General features: G+C 46.7%; 2 protein-coding genes across 5 annotated transcripts in view; one reads left to right on the top strand and one right to left on the bottom strand.

Moving 5' to 3' along the window:
* Positions 1-26,987, top strand: part of LOC126568525 (ADP-ribosylation factor-like protein 5B) — a 241,679-nt gene that overhangs the window by 100,956 nt on the left and 113,736 nt on the right. Inside the window, exon 1 of one of the 4 annotated variants that reach the window (XM_050225017.1) lies at positions 19,848-19,852. The exons of the other annotated variants lie outside the window; for them this stretch is intronic. The gene's annotated coding sequence lies outside the window, so the exon portion shown is untranslated. Of the gene's footprint in view, positions 1-19,847; positions 19,853-26,987 lie in introns of those variants that run through there. 4 annotated transcript variants of the gene reach the window in all.
* On the bottom strand, positions 111-6,059 carry LOC126567757 (uncharacterized). Its single transcript, XM_050224038.1, has 3 exons — positions 5,294-6,059; positions 3,942-4,204; positions 111-3,850 (listed from the first exon to the last, which is right to left on the bottom strand). The coding sequence occupies exons 1-3, from the start codon at positions 6,028-6,030 to the stop codon at positions 111-113; spliced, it is 4,740 nt and encodes a 1,579-aa protein (XP_050079995.1). The 5' UTR covers positions 6,031-6,059.

Genomic DNA, 26,987 nt, shown 5'->3' with positions numbered 1-26,987 from the left:
AAACACACAAGGCGAGTGTGTGTTTTCCTCTTATCACACCCATCACACACACACACCTCCTCTCCTCTCACACACCGAACACGTAAATTGGCGAAATCTTCTTTTTCAAATTACGAGTTGATAAACATCTTGCCACCCTTGTCGCGCAGGTTTGTCCGCGAACCTAACGTCGGTTCCTCTAGTGCACGGAATCGCACGAAACCTTGCTCGGCCACCAGCATACTTCCATTGTCCTGGGCGCGTTCCATCTTGCCCGGCAGGACACCGGTTGCGGTGGACGTCCCATTAATACCGGGAGGCATACCTCCAACCCCCGTTGGCGTTCCATTGCCGCTACCGCCGATGCTAGCCGTCGGCGAGGGAGACGAATCCATCGGCTGGTGAGGATGGTGGTGCGGGTGGGGATGATGATCGTTACTGGTTGCGTACGGTACAGGACCACCGCCACCTCCTCCTCCAGTGTAGCTCGAGCTGGACGACTCTCGCGATCGCTTCTTGCTGTGATAATACCCATTGGTAGCACCCTCGTCAAAGTTACCTTCCGGTCCGGCATGACCGGCAGCGATCCTTTCGAGTGAATCCGCTGTAGCACCACCATTCAGTAGCCGATCGTTGAAACTACCGGGATGCGGGAAACCATGCCCGGCAGGGTGATGATGGGGCGGAGGCGCTTGTTGATGGTGGGCGGCAGCAGCAGTGGAGCTGAGCGTTTGTGCTCCGGACATTGGGCCACGACGCTGCTGCTGTTGCTGCTGTATCGCCCGATTATTCGAAGAAGCGGCAGATGAAGAGGACGCAGACGAGTTGGAGTTGTTGTTACGACCACTTCCGTGCGGGTTAAAGTGCATCGCGCCGATATTGTTTAGCGTTCCACTTTTTCGCACACCAATCCGCCTATCGAACGAATCTCCAGGACCCCCCGGTGCGACCATGTTGGCGTGGTGATTGTAGTGATGATGACCCATCGTATTTGCACCACCACCACCACCACCACCAAGATCGTTTTGCAGCTGACCACTCTTGAGCGTTTTCAGATTTTTCGAGGCCCGGAACTCACCGCGTGCCATTGACTGGGCGGCACTCAGTGCGGACGGTTGCGGGAGTGTCGGCTGCATGTGCTGCGGATCAAAGTTGGGTCGTTCGAAGTTTTGGAAATCGTAATTACGGTGCGGTGGTGCCATCGGATGTCCCGCAGGTTGTCCGCGTAACGATTTCGTATCGTACTGCGGTGCACCGATCGGTTCCGAGTAGCAGTTGTCCATGATGTCGTGGTACTGGTTCGAGGACGCTCCACCACTACCACTGTGCTGATGGTGATGGTGCTGCTTTAGCTCAAAGTTAGGGTTTTCGTAGTGATCCGGCATGGGTTCAGTTTCGTTGAGGAAATCATCGCCCGGATCGGGACCATGTTCGTTGTTGCTGTTGCTACCGTTGTAGTTGTTGCTGTAGTTGTGCGAGGACGAACGCATACTGTTCGTTTCGAGCGACCGCTGGAACTCGTTGCCAGCACCAACACCCGGCGGACCAAGCTGCAAGTCTTGCTGGTTGGTTTGTTCGAGGTTGAGTGAGTTAAGCGCAAAGTTGTCATCGTAGATCGGTTTCCCGGTACGCATCGTGTAGGTATGAAGATTACGGTTCGTATTGCACACAGCCGGATAGTCCGTCTCGAAGTTCTCCTGGCTCGAGGAGGACGTACAGGGGAACAGCGCAAAGCCGCTCGCATTCGGTTGCTCCATATCCTTCTCGCGTTGGATCACTTTCGACGTGCCAGTCTTCAGTCCGGTCACCCACGACAGCAGTGCCACGATAACAATCTCAATAAACCGTATACTGAACTGATAGCCCCACTGGAACCAATCGATCTCGATGTGCGATGCCCAAAGTGTTCCACCGCCGCCAGGTCGTCCACCGGGACCATCTCCCGGCAGACCGCTGCTTGGCGACAGTTTGACGCGTGTCTGCGAGCTAATACTGATGGCACCGTAGATCTGCAGGGCTGCGAGCAGAATGAACAGCAGCGCCGTCGCGATCGTGATATGAATTGCGTACGACAGATTATTATACCCGTGGATGTAGTTCTGGCTCTTGTGCAGGATGCGCTTCAACAACCGGTACATGTACAGGTACAGAATGCCGAGACTGAGACAGATAAAAATGTAAATGATCTGGCAGATGAGCGAAAGTACGCGTGGCGGAATCTGGATGTTTGTTGGCGGTGTATGACCACCACCACGGCCACCCAGTCCTCCGCCGACCGCTTGTAGCTGTTTACTCTGAAGCTGATGCTGTTTGTGATAGAACTGCTTCGTTTCGTACGATTCCACCAGATGCAGGGTGATGCAAAGCGTGACATGCACCACCGAACCGATGATGATGGTAAGCGGCCTCAGGATGGAACTGTATCGGTTCGTTTTGTGGTTGATCGAGCGAAGTAACAGGAACAGTATAAGGATGGCGAACGTTGTCGTGAGGAAGGTTAGTGGCAGATTCAGTAACAGCTCCGATACAAACAGATTGAAGCTAAAGTGCATGTTGTACGCATCGTAGCAGAGATAGAATATGCGCAACAGACAGATGATGATCAGGATCAGATGGATGCTGATGAAGTACGCCTGCGAGAACAGGTGCGTCAGCTTGTCGTAGAATATGATCTTGAAAATCGAGTACACGGCCAGTATGGTAAAGAGGATCGCCGACAGATAGACGTGAATGTTCCAAGCGATCGTCCACGTGCTAAAGTCCGCTATCTCACCCGGGAAGGTACGATCGTTTCCGTAACCCGGTCCACCAGCTTCCTCACCCGTCGCATTCTTGATCATGACCGATTTGAGGTTAAGATTCGGCATCCGTTGCGTTATTGGCGATGAAGAGGACGATTGGACGTGCATCGACGAGACGGTAGAAGTCGCTATATTAGATGTGCTACCACCGCCAGGTTGCTGTCGTGCTGCGCCCTCCTCAAACGGATCATCCTCATCATCTTCCTCTTCCTCGTCATTCTCCCCTTCGTCATCCTCAAAGTGACGTCTTCCATCACCACCATCTCCTGCTGGACCAGCACCATCACCACCTCCATTCGTTAGTCCATCCCGATCCCGTTCACCATCCAACCCAACTGGCCTGTTTCCAAACGCACCACCCGGACTCTTAGCGTTACTGAGTGAAGTCGCACCACCAGTTCCACCGCCAAGCTCGTAAGCCGGTTGGTTGGGGCGTGGAGCCGAAGTGACCGATCGTAACAACACATCCGGTATCATCTGCGGACGTCCGTTCGAACCGGACAGAATGCGTGAGATCGACGGGAAGTGCATACCGTTCGGGAGTATCGCACTCGAATTGGCGTTCTCATCCAGCAGGAACAGCTTGCTATTGCCATCGTAGCCCTTGGCCGCATCGAGCTTGTTCGACTTCTCCGACGGTGTGTTGAGGGCTTTCTTTCGCTGTGCTTCCATCGACTGGGATGAAGAGGGGCCGGATGAGCCGGGTGGTATCATACCACCGCTAACTTCCGGGTTTCCGACCACCTTCGGAGAACCTGCCGCGTTGTTAGGTGATACTCCTAGCCCACCCGTTCCCGGTGCACCCGGCACTAGATCTGGTGGGCGCATTGGGATTCGTTCGTGCCCGGGCATCAGACTCGGCGGAGGAAGCGGTCGTCGATTTGCGTAGGTGCCGGTGTTGATGATCGTACTGTCACTGTTCGTACCGCGCAGCGTAGGCTTGTCGGCGAAGGGGTTGGTGTAGTTGCGGGGCAGTGGAGGCGTGAAGAAGGTACGCGAAGGCGGTGAGTACGCTGGAATATCGCCCGAGAACATCGAATTCGTTGGAAAGCCCTTTTTCGCGTTGTGACCTGAGAAACAGAAGACCAATGAAATAGAATTAGTAATTAGTTTGAGAGCAATTTATGTGATCTTTCTCCCGTCCCCCTTGAGACAACTTACCGTGCGGATATGGCGTGGAGTTTGAGTGCCGGTGACGATCGTGGTTATGATGGCGGTTTGGGTTCGGATAGGTCGGATTACTGTTGCTCTTGAGAATTTCCGCGTTCGGAGCCGACGTTGGCAGTACGTGGTCCCGCTCAAGATCGAGCTCGTAGTTCCGGTGGTTAGCGCTGATCTGCTGCTGGTTGTAGTGCGAGTCCTTATCACCGAGACCACCGCCAGCGCCCGGTCCACCGAGTGTGTCCTTATTCTTGTTATCGTACCTACACAGGAAGTGCGGAGAACCAGAACAGAAGGCGGGCAAGTTTTAATTAACGTAACGAATTTTCGGGACACTTTCGGGAGCTAATTGACGCATTTCACATGAGAGTGACTGGGTCGAAAGTTAACCGTAAGGGAAAGGAAATTAGGTTTCATGTTACGAGCCGAACAGAGGGAGAACTTCCGGGGACTTGGTTCGTTCCGGATGATGAGTTTACACTACTGTTGCCTTTTTTTTGCTTTTCCTACACACAAAACCAGTATAGCAGAATATAAACGAACGGAGGTTTTCGTCTGGAAGGTGCTTTTTAATACAGTTCTGGGGGAGGTGCCACATTTGCATACTTATGTGCGCTGTTGGTTGGGCAATATGATTTATTGTTTCGTTCCTTCTTGCTCCCAGGGTTCTCCGAAGGAACCCACATCAAACCAGCAGGGTTTATATACCCCATCAATATATGGGCATCGATATTTTTGCGTTCTGCATTACTTTAACCTGTCTAGACATAAATTAACTCTTTTCCGTATGGAAGCAAATAGATTTGAACAACTGGTCATGCGTGGTTTAAATCCAAACTCGGAGGGAGGTTGAGAAGATACAAGAATATCTGAGATGGCAAAGCTTTAATTTCTAACAGACAAAGTTAAAGAAAATTGTAGACAGGGTTGAGGACTTAACAACATTCTAAGTCACACCGGCCATCTAATGGTTTATTAGACTTGTGAATAACATTTAGTTTTATAATTCGTCCTCAACTATAGGGTAACGGTCCGAATAGGATTCGAACCCCGGTCCTACCAAGTGAAGACCTGCTTCGTTGTCGCATCAAATCATCAGTAAATGGTATGGTTAACTTAACTTCTGCTATAAATTCATCCGGCGGCACAAAAAAGTCTAGCTCGGATACTATCTTCAGGTGGTCAATCGCCATAACCCTAAAACCCTGCAATTCTTGTAACGTTACACCCTAAATTTTCTGAACCGCAGCTTAGTTCCGGTTAGAACCTCATCTTCCGGGCCACCATATAATCACCTCCGCAAGGATATACAAAACCTCCCTCCAAAACCCAGTACATAAATCAACACTCACCTAAACGTGGTCAGCAACGGTGTGGAGACGGTCGTCAGGCTCGGCACGTACACGTTATCCGGTATGCTACGCTTCGTTGTCGTGGTGGACCCGTAAGCAACGCGGCTAAACACGGCCGCTATGCTCCGTTCCAGGTTGACACCGCCCAGCTCATCGCCGAACGCTTGCACCGGTGCTTTCGCGTCACCGCCAGGGCCACCGACACCACCGACCGTGTCGAGCAGCACTGCCCCAACACGGCTCGGTCCGGCGAGAACCGCCAGCAGTATACTACTTACAAAAACTACCAACAGTCGCCCGTACCGTCTCGACACGGTGGTGGCTTGCTTTCTTCGGGCCGTGTCCTGTGCCGTTGTCGTCCTTCGGCGAGTACGGGCGGGAGTGATAATACTTCTTCGTCTACTGTTAGCGCCTATACTCCTGCTGCTCAGCCGGGGGTCACTTTTGGTAGTGCTTATACTAAAACCACTGTCGCGGGTACTACAGCAGGTGCTGCTACTACTATCACTGTGGCGCGTGGTAAGGTCCGCGATCGCCATACCGCACACACGGCTACTATCATTCGACGCTGCGGCTAATAATGCTGATGGTGCTGCTGGTGGTGACGGTCGCACGTCTGTAGCCACCGGTAGCATCAGGTCCGTCGTTGCTGCCCGTGAACCTTTCCCGGACCAGCCGCCGGTTAGTGATATTTTGTAACGCTTGTGAAGCGACCGAGTGCCCTCACAGCACGACATCCTGTGTGGCGTGTGTGTGGCGAGGACGGTTTCGGTTTAAAAAAAGCGGGGAACCACCACTATCGCTGCACGGTTGCACATGCACACGGGCCCCGGAATATGAAATGTCTGACCACACGTTTTTGTTCTTTATATTCGGGGGGGTGGGAGTCACGGCTATTATAACACTGAAACGGAAACACACACTTTCACCAGCACATCGAGTCTTTTTTCATTGGGTTAATAAACATCGGAATAACACTGCGCACGTATTCCTACATTTAGCTCCTAAAATGAAGAGAAGAAAGGTACAAGAAAAAAGCATTAGAAAAACATGAACTATGTGGAGTCACCTTCTCCAATTAAATGCACATATTAGGCCTTGATACGCCTTTCACTGCTTTTACGCCCAGAACTTCGCATAAAATTGGGACATTCCCCCCCCGCTATGCATTCGGAAGACGTGTGGTTCTCTGTGTGTTCTTGAGAGAATGTGTGGCCTTCGTCCGATTCTCCAAACCCTAACCCCTCTCTACCGATGTTTTCAATCGGGACAATCCATCACACGCCCGCGGAACGAATCGGACCCGGTTGTTTCCACGGGGCATGTCTTTTTTTTTGGGTTATTCTTTTCCCCGAGTGCGTCCGTGCCTAATGCGCCTTTCTATGCTTAAGTAGTTGGTTTCCTTGCGTTGAACTCGCGCCCGACCAGAGCCCATCCATATTTATCACATACTTGAACATGAGCTATTGGAGGAGCTTAGAGACGACCTGCGCTATTGCTGCCGACCCGAAGTGTATCTTGTTTGGAACGCGGCGCACTCTTACGGAGCCGTGCAGGAAGGTGTCGCGCACGTGTGTGTGTGTATACAACAGGGCCACTACATCATCCTGGGTTTCTTCCCGTGGCAAGACTTTGACCTGCCCCTGCCGTCAGAGTCGCTTCGTTCCAGTGTCCCTTAATGAACGGAACGCTTCAAGCATCTGCCCCGTATGGTCTTGCCTTCTCGTTCTCTCTTATTCACTTGCTTTATCTCCCATTTTCCTTGGTACACATGCAACACCGAGGGTTTTATGTTTTATGTGCCTTTAAACATCACACACACAGTCTGCAAGGGCTGCAGGGAACCACCTTTCGAATCGTGAGCCGCCTGTCAGTTCCTCCCGTCCCGGTCCCCATCATCACATGGGTCGAAATTATCTTTCCATTTCCATTCTCTCTGTTACTTCTTCTCTCGCACACACACACACAAGGCACATTCCGACCACAGGGTTTTTGCTTCTTCATCGATCGTGCCCCGTCCGCATTAGAGCGCGCAGAATCGAGCGGATCGAAAGCAAAACCTGGGCTTGGCCCCTGGAGGACTTGTTGGCGCTGTGTCTATATCTCTGTGTGCATGTGGGAGAATGGGATAGACCGCACCGCTTCGTGATCGTGATCTCGATCGCTCGTAATTTCGTTGCGAGTTGGTGGCTTTCGAAATGTAACTCCGTAAACGGCTACACAACCCAGTAGTGTGCGGTGGACCCGGCAGGAGATGGAAGGAGGGCGTCAAAAAGATGGGAATATTTAATTATTCGTTTCTATCTGTGTTTCTCCGGTACTTCTGGTTTGTGGGGTCCTCTGAGCCGTTCTTTTTGCCCTTCCTTTCTCAATAGAGCTAAACTAAACGGGACAATTTAGCTGCGGTAAAGTGATGCTCTAAACGAGCGCCAGCCAGTGTCGCTCTCTTGCAATGTGTGCTTGTGTCACGCTTCGCTAGAACCCCAACGGAAATTGAGGGTGAGGTCCGCTACGAGTCACTGGCTCAAGATTGATCGACACTGGGGTAGAGACTTCGAACTTGGGGAAGGAGGAGACTTCTATCGGGCGCACTTCTCCAATAAAATTACACCATAAATCACTCTCTTACACACACACGCGCTCACGCACAGTTGCTCGTTCTCGTCTACGTGTGTGTCTCCAAAGGGATCCTTGTAACGCAAGCGGGATTTAGACATTTCTGGTGGCCGTGTTCTACACGCCTAGCACGCTGTTTCCGTGCTCTTGTAGTTATTTTTACATTCGTCGGTCGCTTGTTTAATGGCGGTCCTAGAGACGTAGGTTAAAACCTGTACATCCTCATTCAGAGTTCCTAGACTCTCTTTATGTCATTCGTTTGGAGCCTAGCACGATGGTGTGACGTCATGCTGACTTCATCCTGCAGCATCCTGTAAAGGAAATGAGAGCAAAAAAAAACATGAGTTAGTAACAGGATATTAAAAGAAAGGCAGGAATAAGTAAAAATGGATTGTTGTGCTATTTCTGTACTGATATCATTTCCTTTCCGGAACTTTGCCGCGACGGTACCTTATCGCGGAACGGTTTTGCCCTTTCGAATTGGAAGCTACCTGGTGGTACTTGTTCGTCCATAACCCAGCCATACTGTTATCAAGTTGAGATGTCAACGATGACACACATTCGATTACATTCTTCGGAGTTAGTTGTGCGAGGCGAAATTGTCATGCAAACCAGTTTCTTTTCTTCCACCTATTGTTTTCGGAATTTGGTTGCAACATTTAAGGATGACAAATATTGAAGAAATCCTCGACCAATCGCACCAAGATTAAGGCGACACACAACACAAGAAACGCATTAAAAAGATAGCCTTGTTCTTCCTCTTCCTACTGTCGCTCGTCGATGATCATCGATGTTTAAGTGTTTTATGCGGTTCTTCAATTCCCGCTCGCTTTTGTCATTTGTACAACATACAATCGAAAATGCCGCCGCCACGTTTTGGGTTTTCGCCTACCGACCGAGACCGAGTGGCGGTTTGTCGATGGCCGAATCCTTCAAAACGTCAGGATAAGTGGATGATCGAACGTGCCGAGAGGGGGCCTGGGTTATTGTACAAGGGTCGTGTTGAATTTGTCAACCCTTTTGCTAATTTTTTCCACCATTCCAAGCCAATCACGCCACAATTCCCATGGTGAGCATCGGAACGGATAGGGGCCGTTGTTATCGCTTTATTTAATGGATTCCATGTTTGAAAGGGGGTTTTTGTAGCAAAAAAATATTTGCTATGAAGAAAGGAACAAAGAAAGCGAAGATAGCGCACTTTTATGTCGCCATTTAAATTACCGATAAAGCTCTAAAGTGGGCTAAATAAGAAGAAAAAAGAAAAGAAGAGGAAAGTTGTCGTCTACAAAGACCAAACTGAAGAAAGTAGCTCTTCCCAAAAAAAAGCACTATGAACCAATATAATGAATATGAGTGAGTTTTGTTCCTTTTGCTTTTTTTTCTCTGATGTCCAACAAAAACGAAACCCCGAACAAACTAAGCCGCGACAAACTTTTAGCCGGACATAAATCAAACACGAAACAATGGTCAACCGGCGGAAGCCAGCAAAAGAACTCGAACCTTAAAAGCTTCTGTGTGAATTGTCCTCTCTGTAGCCCCTCCTTCACATCATCTCACCAGAATCGCAAAGGAAGTTACAATAAAAGAGAACAGTTTCGCGTACACACACACACACACGCGGAAAATAGTTTTCCAGTTCCAGCTACAAGGACGCTGCCCGCCATTACGGGACATTCCTTCCTACGACACACTCTATAAATAACCATTGTTTCGTTGAATAATAAGTTGCTGTGGTAGGACCCACTTCGCTTTTGGATGGTCTCTTTGCGTCTGTCCATCCGGCCCAAAAGCTTCCCAGCACTTCCCGTCGAAGTGGGAAAATTGGAAATCGAGCTGTCGTCGGCGCCATTGAATAAAAGTTTTTCTGGCGCAAGGCGCGAACAACCAGAAGAAACGGCTAACTAAATGTTATGATTTATGTGCCTATTGGAAAGTATAGTGTGTTTGTGTGTGGCTTTTGAAAGAAGAAAAAACAGTTTGGCACAGAACAAAAACGGCACCGAGGACCGCTCAACGTCTTCTGTGACCTAAAAAAGAAAAGGCTTATTTCGTGGTGTTTCGCTTTTCTTTCTTTCTATCTTTCTTGTTCTCTTTTTGCGGTAATATCCTGCTCTTATCGGGATTTGTAAAAGTAAGTGCGCTTAAAGTAAGATAAAATTCGCTACCATTGGATTAAAGGCTTGCTCTGTACATGGGCATTGGTTACACTATAAACCCGGTTTTCTTGTGCCAAAGCGACCCAGATTAGCCGTTTTTGTGCCATTGTTAGATTAGTGTATGGCGATCGCGATCGCGATCGGGAAACAGCGCTTGTATCAAGCGAGCGATACAGCGAAAGAAACACCAGAAGGAACGAGGTGCCTGTCTGTCATCTGCCAAGCTCCAAAAATGGACATTGAAGGGCACAAGATAGTGGCAGTATGACCAAACCAATTCTGATTGATTGACACACAGAGCCCGAGAGATAGAGAAAGGGATACAGCTGGATATACACAGATTCCTGATGATTTCTTCCAACAAACAAAACATCGAATCGAAGAGGTTTGGGATTTGCAGTAAAATTGTGCTTTAAATCACCAGAACATTGAACAGCAGCAGAAGAAAAGAAAAGCTCAAAATGGCATCCGATTATGTGTGCGATCGAATGGATCGAGATGGATAATGTGTGAACGAAAACATCCCAACGTCATCAAATTCATGGATGCTGTTGGGACTTTCTGCTTTATTCCTTCTCCCATCCACAGCCGCTTCATCCCGATCCCAACGCTAAACAATAAATATTTATTATGTTGATTTTAATTTGGATGAATGCCTAATTAGCACGCACATCAACGCGCCTTGTGGACCTATCGCGAGCTGATGTTTACTTTTTCCATCACCATCATCATCATCATCATCACCCAGATGGAAAGGGGTTTTATGCTTTGGGAGTTCCAGCCAGCCATCCAGCCAGAAAGAGAAAAAAAGCAGTTCTGGCTTCTATTATTGGACGCCTGTAGCCAGCAGCCAATTTGGAGCATCAAGCGCGGGTTTTTATGTCTCATTTCGTGTGTTTCATCGTTTTATTACGACCCATATTATATTTGCTTTGGCGTTCCCCCTGGTTCCTGTTTCGGTGACGCCCTTACCCCATCAAAAACAACGGATCACATGCGTGCTTGGAGAGTTTCAAATGTCCACTAGAAATAAATTCTATGACAACCTGACGACATTCGACGCTTCAAAACGAGAGTGACCTTCTTCTGTTCCGATTCCCTCCCCGGGGTGTGGAGGATAATCCAAATTATGCTGAGCCTACCACTACACTACTTGGTGAAGTGTACCACCTTTACCTCTGGTAACTTGTTTTCAAGCACGAGACACAAAAAATCCGGGCCACCTATCCAACTAGAGGAAGCTGTGTGTGGTTGAGCCCGCAAACCAAAACGAGAGAAAGTGGGCGCAACAAAGAAGCGCGCGCGTGCAAGATCACTCCCAGGGGCAGCCATTTTAAAATATTAGTGAAACAATAGAGACCCATCGAATGGGAAGCGAGTTGTGTGTGTGTGTGTGTCGCCCCGGTACTACGGTTCACGGTTTTGCTTCGGTGGCATTGGCAAGTGGGTGCCCTATACTACTCGTCAGCACAAATGGCCGCCCAGTGGGGTAAAAAAAGGGAAATGGAAATCCAACGGTGGTGTACAACGGTTAGGCACTTTGCCTGATGTGCTCCAAAACTGTGCTAAGAGGCACGTTCACATTTGCTGTATCGGGCGTTTTTTCTTCTTTATGCTGCTGCTGATGCTGCTCCGTTGTCTTCGTTAAGAGAGAGAGAGAGAGGCCCGGCTGCCGACATCGTTTCCCGACCTCGAGAGAGTGCTTTTCATCGCACCATTATTGAAGATGGTGAGTAGAAGGTCCCGGAAAAGGGACAAAACTGGACCGTCAGCATGCCGCAGGGCACCAGCTTCTCTACTGTGGACCATTACCGTTGGGGGTGCGCGCGAATGGTGAACCCAGCCGGCACTGTGGATCGATCTAACATTATCAGATGATGGTGGTTTTGCTACAGCTAGATAGAGGTGGTAATGTTGCACGGGTACGGTCGGGTAGCATTAGGCACTTTCAGCGGGGCCATTGAATATGGGGCAGCAGTTTAAACGTGCTACGTTACTTAGTGCATGTGAAAAATGAAAAACATTTTATGTCATAGCTCGATGCTGTGAGGAATATTTTCACAAACCCATCATTGAATATTCCAAGGGTGAAAGTAAATATTCCAATAGCATCAAACGATATCACAAGTGTGGCACATTATATGGAAAATTTTAGAAAAGATAATTTTTATTTGGGACGATTCGCTGGTCCTGTCGACAGCGGCTTCGGGCTTCACACGGCAGGACTGGGATTCAAATTCTGCCCGGACCGTAGTGAGGCCTGACTACTCAACTACACGGTAACAACAAGTCTAGTGAGTCATACGATGACCGACGCGACTTTGACCGCTTAACTACTAGTATCGAAAACCGCTTTGGAATATGTTTTGTGTCGAAACTGATAATACTAAATACTAAATATTATGAAAAACACTCATTGGTGTGCGGTATCATCTGCCACATACAAATACTATCGTTGAATTCTTTCCCTTTCTTCAACTTTCCCGCATCATTAAGGCACTTAATTGGTACTCAAGGTTTAGGATAACATTCCAATCGCTAACACACAAAATAGCCTAATTCAAATATCTGATTTCATAACGTTCACCAAAACAACATGCCATCCATGCTATAAATTCTTCCTTCAAACTGGAGCACACCAGTTTGGTCGCTTCCTCGCTTCACAGCAAAACATAGGCTTGTACAAACTTTTTTCTCCCTAAAACCCCGCATGCATTACATAATATTTCCTAGCTTTTTCAAAAATAAAACAACGCAACATTGAAAAAAAAAATACGTCACCATTGTTTATGACCATGATGTGATAAAACAGCTCCGAAAGGAAACCGAAAAAAAAAAAACAAAACTCGTCCACAACACGCGCCCGCTATTTTGCCGCAATATTTGGCGGCGATATAAATTTTGAAACTTAATCACTGCCGCCCCATCAAACAAAGCACGCCGAAACGGGGATCCAGATTGCAATCAAATCCATCGCAGCCGGTCTGGTCACCACCGGGCACACATGTTCAACACATTGCCTGCTCTCCGGCCAGCCAGCCCCGCTTTGCGGTCGGCCGGAGAGCAGACCTCGTCGTCGAAAATGAACAAGATGCGTTTATTATTACACAGCACCAGCAGAGCAGCCTTGGGTATGCCTGGTGTGACGAAGCCGGATGATGCCGTGGTTCCGATATCGAGTTTCCGGTTTTACGAGATAAAATCCATTAACTGTAGCGCCTCTTCTCTCGCGTGCTTTTACCGTCATTTTATCGATCTAGGCGTAGCGATTTGGACCATCAAATCCGTGTGTGTGGACGATTGTGGTTTTGTTTTTAATTAACTCGCTTAATCGGGAAAGAGAGGGATAACGTTTTACAACTGTCACACTGTGTCACCCGGTCCACACACCACAATATCTGCCCTTAATCATCGATTAACTTTAACAGACGAAATTAAACGCTCCGTATGTGTGTGTGTGTCCCCGTTGCATTTGTGGTCGACAAGCTAATATTGGTGCGCATTTCTGCTGCTATTTTACCGTGGTGGGTGCTCTTTATTGATTGAACTATTTTTGTCATTCCACCATTCTGTTCTGGGCACAAGCGACACTGGGAGCTGGAGAGATTGAACGCCAAACGCTAGATCGGAGTTGCAATCGGAGCGTGTAACAAACACTCTTCCCCCGAGCTTTCTCCTTTATTTTGCCCGCAAACGCAATGGAATCTATTCCCGGTCAAGTGCTCCACCGAATGGCGGTTGTTCGCCCTCCGGGTTTGACGAGCAACATCATGGGGAGGGCACAAAGATTGGATATTTTTACTGCAGCGTGTCCTCATTTCTTTTCCATCCCGATGCGAAGAATCGAAGCAGCTCAAATGCAATTCATTTTACGACGACACGAGTTTTCCATCCATCTATCGGTGAGAAAATTTGTTTTCCATGCGGATCCTCGGGTGAACGATGGTGTGCTCGGAACGCAGAAAGACAAACAGCAGAACCCAGGACGGTCCAGAATTGCTTTGCCAGACCATTCCAGATAATAACAGCAAACAAAAGCAAAGTTCATTCGCAGTTTATGTTGATTCGTGCTGTTGATGGGTTGTATGCAAAACAAGTCTTGTGCGCGGAATCCTTGCTGCGGGAACACAGACGACAGTCTTGGGAGAAGTTACTCCAATAAAAAATAAAACAGGTTCCTCAGGTCGCGGATTTTCCATTACTTGCACTGCTAGCATTAGCCAACGACTTGTAGCGTTCAATGTGACTAAACTGGTTTTATTGTTCCTCTCTTTCTCTCTATCTCACCTCCGAAAAGTGCAGTTTTTTGGGCATCACTAAGATCTCCATTGGGCACACAAAATCTCAAAGGTCAAATGGCAATGTACCCTCTCCCCGAAGGGGGGAGGATGCGAAAGATTTCGCAGAATCGAACCGTAGAGAGTATTGCACGCGCCCGCAAGGGATCAATATCCGCGGCGACAAACGTTCAAGTTGAGGCTGCAGTTTCCAGCGGCGGGAAGGGCAGGTTAATTAAAGAACTCTGTAACGGCTGTCACGCGGGCGGTCTGAAACCTGAAACGCAGCCTCCCCGAACCAAACTCCGACACACACACACACACACAACACTCCCAGCTTTTCCCAGAGAGATTTAATTACGTGCACGAGCGCGCGGGCCCTTGATAAAGCACACCAACGATGGACGATGTGAGAGATCTCTTGCGAAGGAATAATGAAACTTGGACTGGTGCGTCTGTTCGGGTGTGTATGTCACTAACGAACACGCGTTTGGTTTGTTTGGTGAAAGAAAGTTTTTCCCGAACAAACTTGAAACGAGTCATAGCAGAAAAAAAAACAAAAGAAGACAGCAAATCCTACACTTTTAAGATGTTTAAGATGTCTTAAACGAAATGTCAAATAGAAAACGAAAAGTAAATCATCTTCTCTAGTGTAAAGAGCGCTGGGAAAACATCGTTCTTTTGTGTCGAGGTTGGAAAGGTCGTCCATAAAATTGCAAACAACAGCTTTGGCCGCGGGACAACCTCCGCTCGAGTGTTCGGTGGGGTCACTTAATGAAGCTGTGCTGCGGTGCAGATGAAACGACCGAGTACCTTAACTCCCTTTTGAATATTTGCGACAAACGCGTCCAACGCGGCGGACGAGGTCCAATTATGAACTGCGCGCATAACAACATATGTGGTGCGTTAGAGCGGGTCGGCTTGGTGCAGTGGCAATAAAAATTCTTGCTTGTTAATTATGCTTTCTGCCTTGTTGGTGGCTGCTAGCTAATGAAGCGCCAGACTTGGAGACTTGGAGAAGCTGGTGACATATTATTAACAAGGATCCGTCCTGTGCATCTAACGACTCTCTTGCCCTAATGGCGAAGAAATGACAAGTTGACTGTGCTGAAGAAATTGTGACGCGTGATCCACGACCGCCGGAAGGAGTTGGCTTCAGGAGATCGGATAATTAACCGAACCCCGAACGAGGAAGTTGGGCAAAAATCTGTCATCAGTCATATCCGCCAAACACTCTATCTTCCATCTGATTGAGGGTAGGTTTTGTGGTCTAAAACATTCACCAAACTGTGGACCGTCTGATGGGACTTAAAGCGATAGAGGACTGTCGGCGTCCTATAATTCAAACAACACCGCCTTGTATGACAACTGTTGGTGGTCTTTCGACGAGTTAATTACTTTATTACCTACGCGCGGCACACGGTCGTGACGCCCGCCATATGTGCTGCTCTATGCTCTCCGTGCGGTGCAAGGGTAAACTTTATGTAACTTTCCTTTCGCAATGTGACGCCGCAAACTGACACCAAACCGTACGTCGAGCACGAGACGACACGTCGTCGTAAAAATGGCAATAAATGAGGCGCGACTTGTTTGGTGAACCGAAATGACCCCTGCCCAAAATTGCGTCCATCACAAGGATGCATGCATGGATGGTGATCGTACGTGATCGAGATTCAACTAGAGGTAGAGGAAGACTGCGCTACACCGCGCTAATCCATATCGTCACGCACTATAGAACACTCCAAGAAACAACGTGCAAAACAAAAATCAATCACACACATTTTGAGGTGTGTCCCCACGATCTTGTTATTTTGTGTCTTGCCTTCTTTGCGGTGATGGTGTTCCGTGACACAACCAACTCGGACATGTGTGGGACGAGAATACATCAATATTATATACCACGAGAGCGGTTGGAACACAACGATGATCAAACTGGGGAGATATTAAAATTACATCAAACCCTCCTCCATAAACATTCACCCTCACTGGATGATCTCCGCTTGTAGCAATCTTGTAGCAGCAGAGAACAGGAGGGCCATAAATTATCCCCTAGATCTGGATCCCTCGCGGCTGTTGTGCCACACATGCCGGTCTGGTGTGTGGTATATAAAATTTAATCTTCTTTCCTGCTTCGGACACTACTGCGTCATCTCACGAACCAAGCAGTGCCGAAATTCGGAAGAAATGGAAGTTGCTCGCATGCAGAAATATTCCAATATTGGAGCAAGTCACCCTAGCAAAAAAACACACAAACGGAAGCAAGTACCTGAGCGGTATTATTATGCTCCGCGTTGCAATAAAAATCGGACCTCCATCTCTGAAAGGGTATGCCGCGCGCTTTACGGAACCTTCATCCACCATGGAGTGGGTTCTTAATTAACGAAACGTAACCCCGAGAACGTCAGAGGGCGGATGTTGAGAGACTGAGGACCCACGGACGGCTGGCTGCAGGGCATTTTCGCTCTGCCACTTCTACAACTTCTCAACATGCTTCTTTCACTCATTGTTAATTTACTGCCGTCCACGAGGCTTTCCTTAGCCGGGCGTGAGGTGTGTCCCCAAGAGGCGAGGAGTGAGTGTGTGTTCTCGCTTCTCCACTTCCATCCATCAATCTTTGCTTTCTTTGGCATCCGTCCGCGAGGTCGTCTTGCGCATTTTGTTCCACACTCTGTGCCGTCCGTTGTTTGCCCAGGGTACTGCCGATCTTCAGCAAGCAATCCCTGGATTTGGACCTCAGCCTTACAACCGTATGTTTCACGATGAATTGCTGACATACCTTTCGGAACTAGGGGACACAAGCAAGGCTAAAAGCGAACGAGATAGAGCGCTCTACACACATCAATCAATGCCGTACACTGTCTGGCTTTCGGAGGGCAGACGGAGCGCGCACAACAATGAACGTTTCCCCCCACCAGGAGTAGCGATCGCTACGACTGGAAGCCGGAAGGAAACGCTTGAGACCCGGCTCCTTTGCCCCGAAGCATGGGTCCGAGAAGCTCCGGGAGTTTTCCCGTGCGCTCCATATGGCACCACCAGCAGCCGAGAGGTTTGGGAGTAATTTATTTCCTCACCTCGACGCGAGGAAATCGTAAATCTACACAACGCCGCGTCCTCGAATGTCGCAGAAAACAATGCCCCTTTTGCCGGTGGGGGCATGTCAAAAGTTGTCCCGTTTTGCTTGCACGATTTGCTGGCGGAACCATTTTTCACTAGGTGGAAGAGTAATAGTCTGGGGGAAACAGTGCTCAGGAAGCTGAATTCCGTTTGCTCAGCTTAAACTATTCGCGAAACTGAACGGTGTGTGATAATGAAAGAAAGTTTTCTATTTTCCCTTCTTTCCCGACACTTTACCGTGCAGAAAGAGGGATAGAGAGAGGGCTAATGGCGTTCCTTTGTCCAATTCCAGTTCCCACTGTCTGATGTCTGCCAACGCGGACCACACTAAACGGGCCGCGGATGGAAAGTGTTTCGCCTTTTTCCTGGAGGATGCGAATGCAGATGCCAAACATCAATTATGCATTTACATCTTTAGGTTAGGTTTCGTACTATTTTTCATTTAACATTGCATCCTGCTCCCATCACTTTCTTTCTCCAGCTCGACTAATTCACTGGGCGGAAAGTTTTTCAGTTTAAACTAAAAAAAAGGAAGCAACACGCAGCATGATAAGACATTTCCTTTTATGCAACGCTTGCAACGCCGCTGCAGCCGAATGCAACGCTCAGTGGAGGAAAGTTTTACATAAAGTTTACTAGAAACTTTGCATTTCTTTGCTAAAGCTGGCGCCATTTTTTTCCCCATTTTCCAGCGAAGCACTTCAGGACAAAAGTTGAGCGACATAAATTTTTTACCTGGAGTCTCCGACCCACGTCTTTCCGAGTGAAAAACCACCCGGAACCATCTTGGCTTAAGATGTCGAAACAAAACTCCTCCGATAGCTTCGGGCGGGCCATTTTGTTGAATCAAAGTTTTTGCCCATAGCGAGTGAGTGAGTGCTGGAACTGGGTTTCAATCAAGGGACCGACGACCGCCGATGCTCTTTTAGCGCTGGGATGGCTAGTTAAATGAATATCAAAGTTTTGATTTGAAGCTTAACAAAGGATTCGCTTTTGGACATCTTTTATAGAAAATCATGTCTATAATTTAAACAAAATATCAACTCAATTAATTTATACTTGAATAACGATTCGTAAAGCAAGGGCGGAGTGATTTATTCTTCCTTTAGTACATTCCGGAAATGTTAATTCAAAGCAAACCGAATTCTAATGCGTGTCTGCTTGACTTCCCGCCGCCGAACCGTTAGCATAAAATGCATTAAATTGTATGCAACACGGCCAATGCAATCGAACATATTTATGCATTCCTGGAAAGGCGGGCTGGACACTCCCCGGACGAATGCAAATGTGCCGTTTTCAATAAAGCAAATGAATATGATTAGTTTTGTTTCCACTAGAAAGCAGCATGCAAATGGTGCCTCTCCGTACTACTGCGCGCCACGGAGCTGATTGGATCAATAATAATCAGCTCGCCCGTAAGTAAAACCGTCCACTGGAGTTTCATCCGTCTCCATTACAAGTGGACCTAAACAACTGCGTCCGGTGAAGCTAGGAAGTCGAATCCGAATTGCCAAAAGACAAGAAGAAGAAAACCTTGATCAAGTTCCCACCGTACACACCATGGACACATCAAGCGTGGTGTCCAAGTTGGTCAAGCAGCAGAAAATAACAAAGAAAAGAATAAAAGAACCCTCAAAGCTTAGGTTGATTATTTCCTGATGAGCTCGGAAATTGATACGCCAACTTAAAGATACAGAGAGAGAGAGAGCGATCAACGAGCAGGAAAGGGGCACAGCTGAAGCAAGGGAAGACTCATCTTACTCCACTCCCTTCCCGCTTATGTCGCGGACTCTTGAGGGAGTATTTCTCCCGATGATAGTGAAGCGCATTAACGCATTGGAATAAGACGAAACAAAGCAAAAAAAAAACGCCGAAATTCGAACTCACCGTCTGGCCGAGTTTTGACCGTTTCATTAGCACTGCTATATGAAAGCTGATTTGGGGATGGAATTTGTATTTCTTTTTATTTATACCATTTTACCCCCTCACGGGGATCTCGCTCCCATTACCGCACCGCGCCAGCAGAGCAGAGCAGTCGCCGAGTCAAAATTTATCGCCGTTTAATTGGACGATGCCATATTTTAAATAAAAAAGCCTCACTTTTTTCGCTTCTTCCACAAATAAACGCGATTGTTGTGCTTCAGAAACGGTGGGTTGATGGGAGTGCCGGTGTTCGGGAATATATTAGTGAACATATTATGGAAAGAAAATCCAATCCGCACATTTAGGACGGGAATTGCAAATCACGCGTCGCGTAATTGCGGTACCGATGGTGGGATCACGAGAACTTTTTTTTATGGAAATGTTATGACACAAAGCGTGCGAAATGAAATCGAAACTAGCGTGCCTCTCGCTGCTACTGTAGAGCTTAACGCCCAAAAACACAAACACACACAGGAACTAGAGTTTGGTAGATAATTCATGCGAATAAAGCGCTCGAGCTCGGCAAGAATCGCCGATGAGCGATAGCGATCAGGTTACGGTGCCCCCGGGAGAATGACAAATTTATTTAAATTCTATGTGAAATTCCACTCGGCAACTTTTGAGTGGTGGTGGTGGTGGTGGTGATGGAGGTTTGCGTTCTGATGCCTACACTCTAATCTCTGCCAAAACATAAAATTAACTAACCCCATAATCTCGACTCAGAATGCTCACATTAGGCCACAACAACGAAAAAAAGAGGCATTAACAGTAAATTGATGCGCATCCCCCCAACAAAAAAACACGACCTTTTTTTGTCCAGACCGCCACTTGTCCAGTCCAGCCACCTGATGGAGTCCGGGAGCCGGTAAATCACAATCTAAATTAATTGAAATGGCATCGAGCGCGTCTCGTCCGTGGCACAAACATTTCGGACAACATTTTCACAGGCTTACGACGGGCGGAAACTTAATCTCCGGATCATCCAGTGTGGCTTTTCGGGATGAGGGCGAACAAAAAAAAAATATGGCCGACAAAACGGTACTAGAGTACCCCATGATCATCATGTTGCTGCTGATGATGCCATCGATGCGTTCGATGCGATCCCGTATTTGCTATCCCATTTCGATTCCCATCATCATCGTCTTCGCCGGGCACGATGCGATGGAGAAAGACAATGTATAAAGAAAGCCAGAAATAAAAGACCTGAAGGAGAACTGGAAAGGAAAGCCAAGAACAACGGACAAGGATCAAATTTCAGACCCATCAGCGTTAAATGTGGCTTCAAAACTTCGTCTTCGGGGCTCTCGTTTTTTTTTTCGGGTTGAAAACTTTCCTTTGCGCCGTTGACTGCCGTTGCCGAATATGCTCAGTTAAGGGTAATTTTTCACTGAACTTAAACCCTCCACCACCGACCACCGACGGTCCGGGACGGAGGCCAGGTCGGCAGAAGATGAAACACAAAACGCGAGCGAAGGCGAGAGAAAGGCCCATCCTCCAATAAATATCCTGAATAGGTTAGTTAGCTTTAGTTCGGAATAGCGCGTCGGAATGGGAAAGGCCGAGGGATTGGATTCGGTTGGAACCTTCCAAAATACACCTAACATCCTCTCGCCACCTTACACACCACTACTACCGGGGGTAACCTTCGGCTTGGAGGGTGAAAGATATGAGGCGGCAGCATTCAGTTGTCATCGCGCGTACATTTCCGAACACTCGGCCACAAGGAGAAGCGCACATTGCGAAGGAAAAGGTCGCGATCTTTTTCCTTTCGCCCATTCTCTCTTTCTCTCTCTCTCTCTCTCTAAATTCCTCTGTTCGTAGAAGTCCTGCCTGACTGATCTAGCAGCTGTTATGTGGGTTATTTTTCGATCAGACCTTCGCGAACAAGCAAAGGTCTTAAATGAGCGTGTGCGTGTCCCGTCGTAAAAAAGGTGTGTTGCTTCTTGCCCACGGTTGCCTAGCATTTGCTACACCGAGTAAAACACACACTCACAGGTACCTGGCACACACGGGCCTGGAGAATTGGATCCGCCGAGCCTGTGTATTTGGCTTGCTGTGTGTATTTATCTTTTATCCCATTTTTTCTCTGTTTCCAATTTCGCTTTGGTAGTTTAAGCGTTTCTTTTTTTTCTGTAGTTCGTTCTTCTTGTTTTTCTTTTTTTTGTTAGTCGGGGTGGGAGTGGAAGGGTGTGGGTGGGGGGTAGATATTCAAGAATTGGTGCCGATCATCGTTTCAAATATACACGGTTCGATAAATGGTTTTCGAAACCGGGCTGAGATGAATGAACAGGGCCGAGGAATGGTTAGTTGATGGACGGCTTGAAGGATAGCAAGGAAACATGAGCCGCTTCTATAAGGTGTCTGTGCAAACATGTGCACAAATGAGAGAATGTGGATTGTGAGCTGTGGCACTTGAGATGATACTCATCCGAGTTGAATGGTAAATAAAATTAGCCTTCATTCACTCTTTGACAATTGAAAGCTGAGATAAACCCTTTTTGAAATTTTTTTTTATCCAAATTAACAAAGGAAATATAATGATTAAAGGATTAAAAACTAAGAGATTGGGATCGATTCTTTAGAGGTTTAGGAAACAAGAGAGAGAATAATTCCTATTGTGTTTTATTTCCTTTCTAAAATCTTATTATAGCAAACAAAATCTGCTAGAAGAATATTTTAACTCCTTCTTTTGGTACCTCTATAAATCTCATGAGGAAAGTAGCCTTCATTGTCACAGTATTCTCTCAGTAGAAATTGATTTTTCAAGCGTATTGAAGCACGATTTGCCTGCGATTCGAACTCTGGAGTAGTTGTATGGAACACCGAAACCGCTGCCACTATGCCACCGAGTTACCGTTAACATGTTTCGTTAAAATCCCTTTAAATGCATCCGCAACCATAACACACACAACTCGAGTTTATCAAATGGTCCTTATCGAATCGCTTTATAAACACAACAAAAAAAAAAAAAAAAACAAAAAACAAACAAACAGCGTAACAAATCACTCACACCCGTTTTGTAAACAGAAGACACATCATATTCCTTCGCCATGCATAATTTTCCTTCCGCATATCAATATTCATCTTCATCTTTCATTCCAATTTATTGTTTCTCCCCGAAAAGGATGTTGATACACCATCATCGCTCCCAATCTTCCCCAAACAAAAAGGCGAAAAAAAACAGCCACACAATCTCCCATTGGGTGATCAAACCATCATCCTCCATTTTTTCAACAAGGACAAGCATACGCAATGGCCGCAGCTTCAACCACACACACACACACACATAATGCCATAACGCACCGTAAGTCCGTAAACGGCGTACAAAAGAAGAACGATGTGAAGGATGGCCAGCTCGGTGGGAGAAAGAAAAGCGATATCCATATATTAATATATTGGATAATTAAAAACTCATAACTATGGTAATGGACCGCCGTGCAAGAAAGGCCGATTTAAATGCAAATGTGGACAGGGAGAGCAGGTTGGCGGGATTGATTGAAACTTCAAACTGCGTCTCCTCTGCTTTTCTCATCTGTTTTACGCTTCCCGTGTCCGTGAAGTTTCTTCCTGGTTTATTTTTTTCCTTTTTTCCCTCACTTTCTTCACTCGAACTCGGTACGAAAAACGATGCATCTCACACCCTCTATTTTCTTCCTACACTTGATTGCGAAAGAAAATGACTTTTTTCTCGCGTCCCGGGCGCGTCGGTTTGGATTTTTTTTTGGAATGCAATTTCAGCTACAACGATGCGAATGGACTGGCAATAATTAAAGCACATCGTGTTGTGTGTTTTTGTGTCCGAAAAGGGAAACGAACTGGTGAATATATTTCCCTCGGAAATGAGCTCGCCCTGTACCCAGTTGCTGTGCAGTGGGAAAGTGAAAGAGTGAAGCCTGCTGAGCATAGCTGAAAGTCGATGAAACAAGAAACAACTTCAGCATGAGCTAATCCTTCTCTTGCCCTAAGTAACTAAGACAAAGAAGGACGGAAGGCAAAGGCAGTTAAACTCGTTATGATTCGTTGTGTCGTTCAAAACCACAGAATATGCAGGAGGCGATAGGGCGATGAAAAAACGATCAGCTACCAAGCAAAAGGACTATTCTAACTGCTCATTGCTCACCAGCCATTGGCCAACAGGCTAGCTCGTCACAGGAAAGGAAAAAAAGATACAACGCTACCCTCGTCATTTTCCCCGGCGCTTGACGGCTCAATCTCTCGCTCCTTTCTCGGTCAGTGCGCGTCAGTGTCAGTTTCGTGAAGGAATTTGAAAACGACTTTTGTGACAGTCGAAAATGTACGCTGGATGCTGAAACTGGGTATTCTTCTACCTATTATTATCGACCAAAGCAAAGGGCGCAATATATTTGTGGGTGCACCTTTAAATATAGGTCATTCGTAGAGCGAGCAGGAGTATAAAAATAGTTAACGAAATTCGAAAGAAAAAAAAGGAAAAAACGATCGGTTTTCAGTTCTTCAAAAACCAATACAAATGTCTTATTTAAATTAAAAAAAAAACAGCGACTCGTAGGTGTGTTAATTTGTTTGTTTGCATACTGTTTCTTTGTTGATCGTTTTCGATGCTCTTCTCTCGTTATTTGTTTAAAGCAAACACCATACACCGTAGATCGGAACACTGTCACATCCATGAATGAAAATGAAAGGGTGCGTTTTATTTAGCTTAGCGTTTGTGGATACGCACTCGTTGCTCGCGCCGTAATGAATAATTAATCTTGTTACTGGGGATACAATTTTATTCATCCGAGCGCGCAAAGTGAAAGCGGATAAACACAAACAAGCAGCAGCACAAACAAAGAAAAACAACATACAAAAAAGCGACAAACAAACGTGCGTGAAAGAATAATATTATTCTATCCCAGAGTGTTGCAACAAGCACAACACTGTGTTAAAAAATTGCGTCTAACAACGTCAAAGGAGAAAAAAGAGCAGCAAAATAAAGATTTAAATAAAAGAAAGCACAAAAACAAGAGCACCCAAAAAGTGGTGTGTAAAGATAATTTATCAGAAGTATAAAATGTATCACAACACAAAGTAGTGGCACAACGGTGTTCGCTTCATTATGTTGGTGCTTTGTTTGATTTTCGACCAAAAAAAAAAGCACGAGATTTTCCGTCCGAGATATCCTTGGGCAGAAGTGATCGTGTCGGACAAGGATAATTTTCCACCACACGCTGCACGAACCCGGGGAGGAAAAAAAATCCTCTCGTTTTTTTTCCGCTGCTGCCACATGGCCATAATCTCACCCCTTTTTAGGGAGGTAAAAATGTTGATTCCCCAGAAAAAAAAAATACGCCGAGCACCTCCGTCCATTATGGATTATCAAAATGGACTGTAGTCAGTCAGTGGTCGCCGATGTAGAAATCGAAAAGGTGGCGGATACCCGATGCACGCACACAGCAAGGCCGTCAGAGATAAAAGCAACAGGGGTGAAAACAACCCCCTCGAAAAGGCGACGAGGGGAAAAGAATATTAATACATCGGGGTCTGGGTTGGCCCGGGATCAGGCTGCGGTGTAAGTAAAAGAACACAACAAACCCGGCAAGAATAATAACGCTGGAGAGAAGTAAATTGATTATGGAAATTGTCCGAAAAAAACGGCCTTTGCCCGGTCATGGTTTTCACCCCTATACACACACATACACATACTGCGGGACCGGTTCACTTCGCTAATGATAGCCGGCAATACTTAATGTAAATATTTGAAATAATTTACTCATTTCATTTCCTTTTGTTCTTCCGCTCTGCATGCACAGACACACACGCACTCGGGCACACCTTTATGCCTGTTTGGGACCATCAGTTGAGGTTCTCATCAACGCCTTTTTTGGGGGGATGTGCCTTTTTCAAACCCCCCCTCCCCCCCCCACCCAAATTCTCGGACTCGAGTGAAGTTCATTCCATAAGGTTTAACCGATCAATGCAACCGAACCATCATCATACAGCGCGTTGCGTCATTTCCTTCTCTTCATTGCCCAGTGCAAGAGTAGAATGTCCCACATGAATGGTGCGCCGTATGGGCTTGGTGTTTCAATTCTACCACGATCCGATCGGCTTTATATGGAGTTTTGGTTGCATAGACCGCAATGCAAAATCTGCAACACCAATGCAATGCTGCGACAAAATCTGCCTTTTTCTTCACCCTCCGGTTCTCCCTCTGGTCGATTCTCATTAAATACCTGCTCTGGAGATGTTGTTGGCGGTAACGATAAAGCGAACCACACCAAAAACCCCCCGCGAGAGATGCAGTCCAAGAATTCACGCTGACTACGACCAAAAAAAAAAAAAGAAACGGACACAAAACCAGTTTTATTCTTGCTTCCAAGCGGACGTCCAACTAATGGACGGAGAGCTGTACGAAGAGTCCAAACCGGGCAAGCGTAGGAACTCCGCGAACGCAACTCGCTGCAAAATTCGCGGGCCCCCCGCCTTTCCGAGCACATCCAAGCCGAGAAGGGAGTAAAACAAGAAAATCTTCAACTCCATCATTCTGGTGCTGGGGGGGGTTGATCTTGCAGTTTGAGCTGGGGTTCTTTGGCGTTCTTTGCAGAAGAAAGAAGGAAAAGTCCGGTATTTGGCTCTGCTTCGAGTTGGGGAGAATAGAGGATAAGAAAGCAAAAGCACACACAGGCAAGCAGAATTTTGAAACGGTAACTCGCCTGCTAAGGATTGGTGGGAATGCAGTGGCAGAAGAAAAAATCTGGAATTGTTCTGAGCAATATGGATTGGAAAAATATTTTTTCAAGGATTGTAAATTAGAATTTGCTCCTAAATAACTTGGAGTTCTTTTTATTGCGAATTATATGTATGAAATTATCTCTACCTAATATCACACGGCCGGACAGGGACAGGTTCAAATCCTATCCGGACTGCTCGCAATCATTCCATAGAGTTCAATTGAAATTTGATCACCTTTACACTACCAAGATCAGTTCGAAGCTATTATTTTGCTGCTAAATATTTTCTCTCACTGAAACGCCCAATATTTGAGCCATTATAGATATAAACAAGAACATATTTTACTATAAAAAAAGTATCAACTAAAAAAATTTTCCTGTTTGGTATTCTCTTACCATTTAGCAACTCTTCACACTGTAACGTTTTAAATCGACTTTTTTATATTTGATAATCATTTAGTTTTATTAAACTATCATGTTTACTATGAAAAGTTGCCAAGGAAAATTTATAACCTTAGGCTGAAGCTAATGCTTCAACATAAATTCCGAAAATGTAACATTAATAATCAGTCAGTCGCCCAACTCAAAAGCGCCTTTTGCGCCCATTTTATTTAGTTCGTTATCATCAAAGTTCCATAATAAAATATTAATCAATTTAAGAAAACTCGTCCCGTTTTCCACACCTCGCATCGTGTCTGTGCCGCTCGAGCTTCCTCCACCACCGATCGCATCGAATGGGGAAGAAACAAGTACAAAACGGCACCAGCATACTACACACACAAGGCCTCTCCCTGTGGTCATGGGCTGCGTTCGCCTGCTCATCGGTTGATCATCACTTCTTGCGGAGGGGACTGCCGCCTGCTTGAAACATTTCTGTAGAGTCACTTGATGTGTTTTTTTTCCCTTCTCTCTCTCT

Source organism: Anopheles maculipalpis, chromosome 2RL, assembly GCF_943734695.1.
Source record: "Anopheles maculipalpis chromosome 2RL, idAnoMacuDA_375_x, whole genome shotgun sequence".
Lineage (NCBI taxonomy): Eukaryota > Metazoa > Arthropoda > Insecta > Diptera > Culicidae > Anopheles > Anopheles maculipalpis.
The sequence above is the reverse complement of the archived record's forward strand: the minus strand, read 5'-3'. Positions and strand labels throughout refer to the sequence as shown.

Coding starts and splice junctions, on each gene's coding strand:
- LOC126567757 (XM_050224038.1), bottom strand. CDS start 6,030: ATGTCGTGCTGTGAGGGCACTCGGTCGCTTCACAAGCGTTACAAAATA. Junction 4,205..5,293: donor CCGTTGCTGACCACGTTTAG/GTGAGTGTTGAT, acceptor CTTCCTGTGTAG/GTACGATAACAAGAATAAGG. Junction 3,851..3,941: donor CTCCACGCCATATCCGCACG/GTAAGTTGTCTC, acceptor TCTGTTTCTCAG/GTCACAACGCGAAAAAGGGC.